Here is a 10,163-nt window from a genome sequence, read left to right as displayed (position 1 = left end):
TACCGCTACAAGTCCTGTCTATAACCAGAGTCTCCCGTTCAGAGAACATGTCAAATGTGTATAGATCTATACGGGAAGTCATGATCCCGGGCCCTGACTGTTAGCTACAGTCCGTCCTTTGGGGTGACAGTTTGTCATAACGCTACGACGCCTGAAGAACGTCGCTACATGCATATTATGTTTAGTATGGTTATAAAACTCATCGGATATACAATTATTGTAGTACTTCTGATTGATGAGTGAGTAGCTAATAAAACTATTCTTCATCTAGCAAACTGAAATCTTCTAATAGGTTTTATTATATAAATCTATGCTTCAACCTTCTAAAGCATGTCATTTGCTTTCGGTTTTTAGTCTGGGACATTAGGCTAACTATTACTTTAGGAAAATATGGGATTTTCCTGTATACAAAACAAACAACTAATAGGAAAATAAGAGATTTTCTTGATTCAACTATCTACATTATTCAATACAAATATTCTCATGCATTTCACACTTTTATAAGAAAATAAGGGATGTTCTTGGAAAACATACACTCAACTTGGAATGGCATACAAATTTTCTAAACCACTTATGAACTCACCAACTTAATTGTTGACACTTTCTCTTTGAAATAACTTGTATTTTCAGGGAACCGCTAAGCAGGTTTGGAAATCAACTTTTGGGGATTTACGCGCTGGCGTTAATTACTTCTTTTGAAAGATGTTTATGTATTTATCTTTTGAACATGTAATGAATACAATTATGTAAACATTTTTAAAACCTTTATATATGTATGGTGGTGTGTACTTTCCTTTCTATGAACTGTTAGGATACTGAATATGACGTCCTCCGCCCCCGAACGTTTCCGTCGTTCTGGTTTGGGGGTGTGACATATGTTCATACATCAAACAATGAATTATCCAGCTAGTTTACGTCAAGTTTTGGGACTTCATTTGCACATTAATTCATTGACGTTAATCACAACAAGTTCCATGGCTTACTTCTTGATTAAATCTGTTATTCCGAAAGCATACATAGGGATTTCAAAATCGGTTAAATTCCTGCTCTATAAAAATAGATAACATCAATGGTGAAGTAGGTTGCTTTGTAACCTCACTCCAAGTTTCTGCTCTTCACAATTTATGCTTATTCTTGAATTTAGGAGTAGCATTGTAACACTTGGATTTGTAAGTTTCGTGGTTAGCCCTCCATATTAAAAAGCATGGCATTTTGGTCCCATTGGTTAGTATGTGGGGCGTACCATAGTATATGATTGGCGTACTAGCTAAGGATTGGTCGTGGAGCTCATCTACGTATGCCGAGCGTACGTGGAGTACGTTGGGCGTATGTGAGCCGATAAGAAACCCAAATTTTAGGGTTTTACACCCTATTTAAACCTTGTGATAGCCTCACTAGGTTAAGTTTAGATAGCCTCCATCCCCTTTTTTCCAGAAAATGGAACCCTAAGTGAGATCTTTAGAGTTTGAGCCTTAAAGTGTGATTTTTGGTGCTTTGTGAAGGAGAAGAAGAAGTGAACCATTTAAAGTGGTGTTTAGAGCTTAAATATTTTATATTTGTTCTTCATTTGCTTTCCTTGTGAGGTAAAAAGCTTCCATCTTGCTAATCCATGTTGCTAGATCTAGTTTAGTGCCACTTTTGTAATTTTTGAGTCCATGGTTGGGTTGTTGAGCCTCTTGATTCACTCCAGAAGTGATTGATGGTAGATCTAGGGCTATTTAGGTCCATTTGTCCATAAATGCAAGATTTATGGCATTTGTGGTGTCATGCATGTGTTAAGTCATTTGATAATCTCTTTTGAGCTCTAAAAGCCTCATTAAGCCATGCATGCATGTAAAGTTGGCAACATTACGTGATAAATCACCTTAAGGAAGTGAGATCTAAGTGTTGGAGTGGAGTCTTACCTGTTTAAGATCTGAAAGGGAAAATTGGTTAAGAGGATGGAGTACGATGGGCGTACAAGCAGGTGCGATGCATGTTCAAGCTCTAAAGCAAGTACGCTTAGTGTACCCGCGTACTCAGCAGATGGGCTTCGATATGTTAGGCTCATGGTGTTGGGCCATATTTGGACTCTAGATGATTAGGGTCTTGTTGGTCCATCAGAATATTATTCTGGGCTAAGGATATTTAATTGGACTGTTAGTTAAAGGCCCATGAGAGGGTTTGGGCACAATTTGGAAAATTGGGCCATGTTTGGGCCTTGGAGGATTATCTTGGAATTTGGGCTTTTGGACCATTAGATTTAGCCAATTCAGGGAAAGGGTAAATTAGGTCTTTTACCCTAGTTTGGAATTAGGATCCAATTATTAATTATATTTTATTTTATGATTGATAGCGCAAGGATTTTGGCGAGCCAACAACCAGAGATTTTTCTATGAGATTCAATAGTGCGAGGTGAGTTTTCATACTGTGTTTAGCGGGTTGAAGGAACCCATGTTGGCTCATGGTTTGATATATATATATATATATATATATATATATATATATATATATATATATATATATTGGTATGCTAGTTGCCTGCGTGACTCTTTCATTCTCATGTGTATATATTTACCAAGCAGGGATCGATGTCGAGGCATGGCCTGATGAGTGTACTGTATGCTATTATCTTTGTGATTATCGCATGTGTTTATTTGATTCTATGATTATATGTTTATAGGTAGACCGGGCAGGGCCCGACGCCAGGCGAGGCCTGATGGATGACATATCTATATACCAAGCGAGGCACGATGTCGGGCGGGGCCCGTTATGTGTTTATTTATGTATGTAAGGTATGTGGTATTTTGGGAAAATCATTAAGCTTTGTGCTTACGGTTTTTAGTTTTATGTTTCAGGTACATCTGGTGCAAAAGGGAAAAGCTCAGGATGATTGAAGGGCACACATGTTTTTTCTTTGATGTTTACTCTGATATTGTGGTGTTTTGATAAAATTATTATATTTGGGGTCTTTTGATGATATCTTGAATATTGTGTTATTAAATTAAAAATGAAATTTTTAGGTCTTATTTTTGGGACGTTACAAGCGAGATTTCTAGGTCAGTTCAACCATAACATCATTTAACTAATATATTCCACAATAAAAACCCTAAATTGAATATCGACACAATCTCCAAATTTGATGCCATAAATCAAATCCTCTGGGTTCATATTTGGTGCGTAATCAAAATGGAATAATGGAGGAATACCTAGAAGCTGATATGTACCTCTATGTAGTGTGTGTATCTACAATAGGTTAAAATAGAAAAAAAATCGATAGATTTAAGCTACGAAAAGAAGACCTCTAATCTTCACCATTTGCGTTTTACCTATATGTGAAATTTTAGTATAGAAAGATGCCTTAATTTTGTTTGTTGGGTTGCTTGTATTTGGAAATAAGTAGGAGATAATTTTGCATAGATGATTCTTTTTTGGGTGTTACGATTTACAAAAGGAAAAATAAGTTCTCATTTGGAATTCCACTGATTAAAAATTAAGGTTGAGATTGGTGAGGGTCATTTTGGTTTAGAGGGAGAAAAGAGAAGTGGGGTGGGTATGTCATATGTGGAATATATATATATATATATATATATATATATATATATATATATATATATATATATATATATATATATATATATATATATATATGGGGATAGGGAATATATATATTACAGCCCCACCTAAGCTTAGGTAGTAAACCTCTAAAATAAGTCGTTTTAACATGCTAAATATACCCGGTTTGGTTTCACTTGGTAAATATATCATTCTCCATAACATTTCTTTCTTTTATTATCGTTTTATCATCTCTGTTTTCTTTCCTCAATTATCGTTTATTACTTCATCCAAGTGAACATTACTAAGCCCTAAACCTAAACGTAAACCCTAAATTTAAACCCTAAACACTAAAGCTAAACCCTAAACCTTAAATCTAAACACTAAACCCTAAACCCTAAACCCTAAACCCAAAACCTTAACCCTAAACCCTAAACCCTAAACATAAACCTAAACCCTAAACCCTATTGTGTCAATCTTGAATTTACATCTTGAAGTATTAATCATGAATCCATTAACCGTAATCTTTATATAGTAAAACAATGTATTTTCAAGAGATTTAGTACCTAAGCTTAGGTGGGGCTGTAATGTATATTCCCTTTTCCCTATATATATATATATATATATATATATATATATATATATATATATATATATATATATATATATATATATAAGAAAAATATGGAAAATAAATTTAATAACGGAAATTTTATCATTTTAGTTTTTAAAGGGACCAAAAACCACATAAAAACAAGCTGAAAAACACCACTAGCCCAAAACTTTCATGCTTTGGATCATTTTCTAGAAAGAAATGCTTATCATAAAGACTTTTATAGTTTTTTCATATATATATATATATATATATATATATATATATATATATATATATATATATATATATATATATATATATATATATATATATATATATATATATATATATATATATAGAGAGAGAGAGAGAGAGAGAGAGAGAGATCTACGTTCAACTATTCTAACTAATTATTGTATATCTATCGTATGCTATGAGAATGATAAAGAAAATATGTTGTTTGATAATATAAATATGTTCAATCTTACATAACTATTGCCATTAACACACATTCTCATTAATTAAATCGTCTATAAGATTATTATTATTATTATTATTATTATTATTATTATTATTATTATTATTATTCTCATTTCTGTCAGAATGTTTTATTGGGTCGTATTTTGTCAGAATGAAAATGAATGCAAAACGATATGTGAGAACCAAAAAAATAATAATTAACGAGAATGGATAAAAACGACGATATTTTTTTAAGGTTGAACGTATGCGCATTGCTAAACAACTTATTCTCTTAGTAATTCTCATAGGGTAGGATAGATGTACAATAATTAGTTAGAATACTTTTATACATACAATAACATAATAATTAGTTTGAATAGAATAACCTAAGCCTCTCTCTCTCTCTCTCTCTCTCTCTTTATATATATATATATATATATATATATATATATATATAGAAAGAGAGAGAGAGAGAGAGAGAGAGAGAGAGAGAGAGAGGGTGCTGATATGCATACCCCATTGTTAATTATACACAAATCCATCATTATAAATCATATCGAAAAAAACAAATACCATAAAAGTCATAACTTTTTAACAAATAATCAGAAAAATTCCTAACTTTTTTGTTTTTTTTTTTTAAAATTTTTGATATGGCTACAATTTTTTTCGCAGAATTATCACTCTAGTTCACTTAACGTGTTTCTAAATTAACTATGTTAACCTTTTTGAAAAATTATTCTAAAATTGGGTTTAAAGTTCAAATTTGGTCATTATAGTTTGCAAAAAATTACACAACATGATATTTTAATTTAATTTTTCGATTTTTATATACTATATATATATATATATATATATATATATATATATATATATATATATATATATAAAATTCATTTTGTATATATTTTATTTATTTTTGTTTTTTATTTATTCTAATATATTCATACATTTTACACTTTTTTTTTTATTTTTTAAAGTTTTTGTTTACATATTTCATTTAGTATTATATTTTAATTTTTTCGTATCCTTTTCGTATTATTAGTTTTCATTTTTTTTTTATTTTTATCTTTTTCATGATCTTCTTCAAAAAATATAAAATATATTAAGATATTCGAGTATATTACAATTTAGGTAATTTATAGTTTTTGTATTTTTTTTATTCGAGTAAATAAAATAGTTGTAATTATACTTCAACTTATTTTCTTTTTATTTTTGTTATTCTTTATTGCTATTATATTACTGTTACGAAAAAAAAAAAAATTAAAAAGTAGCTCTTTTATTAAGTATTAATGTTTCAAGTTGTGATATAACTTGAAAACTAAATCATATTTATATATGTTTTATCAATAATTTAAATTCAAGATAATATTTTTCAATTTGATAATAGACTAAAAGAAGGAATAAAAAAATTAATAATAGTTAGACTTTATACAAAAAACTTGTTATTGTATTTTATATTGAATTCAAGTTCATTTACTTGCATCAAAATAAATAAAAACATTCGAAAAACTATAAATAACTAAAATAGAAAAATATAGAAAACAATAGGTAAAAAAGGTAAAAAAAAAAAAAAAAACTATGTTGCTGAAAAATAAAGTTAAAAAATGGAAATAGACAATATATATATATATATATATATATATATATATATATATATATATATATATAATAATACTAATAATAATAATAATAATAATAATAATAATAATAAAATGTGTATATAAAAAATCGAAAATAAATAAAGTATACAAAGAACAAAAAATAATGCTAAAAAAAGTTAATAATTTTTTTGCAAACTAAAAGGACCAAATTTGAACTTTAAACCATATTTTAGGATTGATTTTGTAAAAAAGATAACAAAATTAACCATAAAACTCGTTTAGTAGGTTAGAGTGATAACACTAAGAGAATGTCGTGGCCTTAGCAGTAATAAAAAAATGTTAGAACTATTTTCAACTACATGTTAAAAATTTAGAACTTTTATGATATTAGTCCTATAAAAATGGTCAGAATTTTTTTTTTCATTTCTTAATTAATTTTGGCACGTTTAGCATTAAGCATTTGAAAGCTTCTAGGTTGTAGCGTTTGAGAGCTTGTATGTTCTAGCATTTAACAAAATGTTCCGTTTTAAACAGAAAAAAAACTTCATTTGACACTACATACTTTTAGCTTTTAGTTTAAAGAAAGCACTCAAAATCTAAAAGCTATCTCACGTAGCGTTTAACAGAATGCTACCAAATACCAGCTACTTGCTTCCAGGGCCGGTCCAGACAGTAAGCAACCCGGACGACAGCCAAGGGCCCACGTCTCCAGGGGGCCCAAAATTTATGGGCTATGTAGTGTGCATATATAAAAATAATTATTACCTAAATGATTTTTAGGGCATAAAGTTGGTTCAAACTCAAATTAGCTCAAAAGATAAACAATTTGACTTGCTTGTATTGCTAATTGAACACGTCTATACTGAAGAATAAATGATATTTTTTTTTTATTTTTTATTATATTGTTTTTGAGGGACACTTTTTTTTTTCTTTTCGCCCCGAGCCCCATATATGTTTGGGCGGACCCTGTTTGCTTCCTACTATCTACTACATGTTGTAGGCTAGTTTTGTCAAATACGGCTTTTGTTGTTTAACAAAATGTGATTAGCTACCTGCTTCCTACTATAGTAGTGTTTATTTTTTCATTCAGACTATCCATGTGTTATTTTTTCGTTTCGACTATCTTTGTATTATAAGTATCACTATGTTATTTTGTTGTCCCAACTATCTGTTATTTTTTTTCTTCCGACTATCCCTTTCTTATTTTTTGTTTAGATTATCATCGTGTTATTTTTTTGTTCGAACTATCCATGTATTGTTCAATAGTTTTTTTTTTACAAAAATAACAACAAAAGTATAACACCGAATAGTTCGAACAAAAAAAATAATACAATGATAGTCTGAACAAAATTATAACACATGAATAGTTCCAATGGAAAATGTAACACAAAGATAAATAAACGAAAAAATAACAAATAGATAGTCCAAATGGAAAAAAAAACAACACATGAATTATTGGAACAAAAAATAAGTTAGAGATAGTGTGAATGAAAACATAATATAAGGATATTCCGAACGAAAAAAGTATCACATGCATAGTATGAACGAAAAAAATAAAATAGCAACAGTCGGAACAAAAAAACTAACATAAGAGTTGTCGGAAATAAAAAATAACATAGAGATAATCGGAATGAAAAGTAACACAGGGATAGTCTAAATAACTAAAATAACATAATGATAATCCAATCCAAAAGACAATACAATTATAGTCCAAATGGAAAAAAATAGTACAATGATAGTCCGAACGAAAAAATGACATATAAATAGTCCAAACAGAAAAAATAACACAACAATTGTTGGAAAAATAACATGTAAATAGTCTGAACTCTAGGAGAAACCTTTTATACTACGTACTAGATGTTAAAGTTTGTCTAGTATTCAACTAAATGTTCCTGATATTACTCATAATGCACCGCACAATTATAATACTAAAAACTGTTAGTGTATCTGATAATAAATAAAATAAACTTTGTTTTATTATTATTATTTATATTATTGTTATTTTTAATATTTTTTACATAATAATAATAAATTAAATAATATCAATAAAAAACAATAAAATATAAAAAAAATACAAAAACAAAAATAAAGTTTAAAAAGGATGATGCGTGCTTATAGAATTATCGATTTTTATTTAGATCCCCTTATTTATATATTCACATCATCTGCAGAATTCATTTCATCAAGGAGTGAGAAACATAAAAATTAATAGCCGGATGGAGGGGGAAGCATACAATTTCATTTTAGATTGGAGTGTAGCTGTGGCATCTCTCTTCTACTGTCACAGTGTTGGCAAGTTTACTGCACCTGGTACAACTCGATTCGTGGCTTTGTTTCCTGTTATGTTTCTCTTCTTCTATCTTCCTTTAAATCTCTACACGATGTTTCTTTGTGGTCCAACCTTTTTCTTCATTTCGTGGCTTGGAAGCTTCAAGCTCGTTCTTTATTCTTTTGGTAAAGGCCCTTTATCTTCACATCCACCCCTCCCTTTATCTCACTTCATTTCTTCAGCTTGCCTACCTATCAAGGTCAAAAGAAACCAAGAAGACACATCCGATCAAATCACAAAAAGGCCTCAAAGATCGATCATAGATTATGCTCCTAGAGTTTTTCTCTTACTAATAGCAATCAAGGCCTATGACTATAAAGCCAATCTCCATCCTCTGTTGTTAACATCAATTTATTCCTATTACATCTTCTTCTGGCTGGAGTTAATCCTAGCTGTGGCTGCTTCTTTAGCTCGAACCCTAGTTGGCGTTGAGCTTGAACCACAATTTGATGAGCCTCACCAGGCAACCTCTGTCCAGAACTTTTGGGGAAAAAGATGGAACCTTATGGTGTCTAGTATACTACGCCCTACAGTCTACCATCCATCTCGAGCAATCTTTGGCCGTGTAGTTCCTGAAAGATGGGTATCGGTGCCCGCTGTTTTCACGACGTTTGTTGTGTCTGGGATCATGCACGAGATAATATTTTACTACCTTGGCCGGTTAACCCCAACATGGGAAGTCACTTGGTTTTTCGTAATTCAAGGGGTTTGGGTTGGAATGGAGATAGTGATCAAGAAAACCATTGGTCGTCAGTTTAAGCCCCAACGAGTGGTATCCCGGGTCTTAACTTTGGTATTTGTGATAACTACGAGCTTTTGGCTGTTCTTTCCACCATTCATGAGATTGAATCCGTTTGCTAGAGGTTGTAGAGAGCTTATGGCATTTGCAGGGCTTTTTAAACATGGATATCTAATTAGGCCAGACGAGTATTCATGTCCATACTTTTAGTTTCTTGTATAATTGTCTATGTAGCAACAAACTTCTGCTTTAGTCTGGCTTATCTCTGTTTCAATCCATTTTCTTTTAACGGTTTATATTAATATCTTTTATCATTGTATAGTTTTTTAATTAGTGGTATTTTCATGAAAAGAGAACACACATTTATATACATAATAACATCCTTTTGTTATATATATATATATATATATATATATATATATATATATATATATATATATATATATATATATATATATATATATATATATATATATATATATATATATATATATATATATATATATATATATATATATCATGGTTGCAGAAATCAGGATTAATCGGCGATAAATCTTGGATTAATCGGCGATAAATCTTGGATTAATCGCTTGGCGTTCTCCAACCGTCGAGGATTAAGGCATTAATCGGAAATTTAGGATTAATCGGGTTTGGCGGGATTAATCGGTCAACAAAAGTAAAAAAATCCGAAAAAAGTCAAAAAAATCGAAAAAAGGTAAAAAAATTCTAAATTTTTTTTAGAAAAATTCAAAAAACCAACTTTCTTTTTTTACTCCAAAATTTTCAAATTTTCAAAATTTCAAATATTATACAAAAATGTTCATATTTTCATATTTCCAAATTTCCAAATTACAACTTTTCTTATTTTCTAATTTTGACTTTTCTTATTTTCTAATTTTGAAGTAC

General features: G+C 30.0%; 1 protein-coding gene across 1 annotated transcript; it reads left to right on the top strand.

The window, feature by feature from the left end:
• Nucleotides 1–8,323: 8,323 nt before the first annotated feature.
• On the top strand, nt 8,324–9,571 carry LOC111883162 (acyl-CoA--sterol O-acyltransferase 1). The gene has a single exon (XM_023879520.3). The coding sequence runs from the start codon at nt 8,406–8,408 to the stop codon at nt 9,465–9,467; it is 1,062 nt and encodes a 353-aa protein (XP_023735288.1). The 5' UTR covers nt 8,324–8,405; the 3' UTR covers nt 9,468–9,571.
• The last annotated feature ends 592 nt before the right edge of the window (nt 9,572–10,163 follow it).

Source organism: Lactuca sativa, chromosome 4 (genome assembly GCF_002870075.4).
Source record: "Lactuca sativa cultivar Salinas chromosome 4, Lsat_Salinas_v11, whole genome shotgun sequence".
Taxonomy (NCBI): domain Eukaryota; kingdom Viridiplantae; phylum Streptophyta; class Magnoliopsida; order Asterales; family Asteraceae; genus Lactuca; species Lactuca sativa.
The sequence above is the reverse complement of the archived record's forward strand: the minus strand, read 5'-3'. Positions and strand labels throughout refer to the sequence as shown.

Coding starts and splice junctions, on each gene's coding strand:
- LOC111883162 (XM_023879520.3), top strand. CDS start 8,406: ATGGAGGGGGAAGCATACAATTTCATTTTAGATTGGAGTGTAGCTGTG.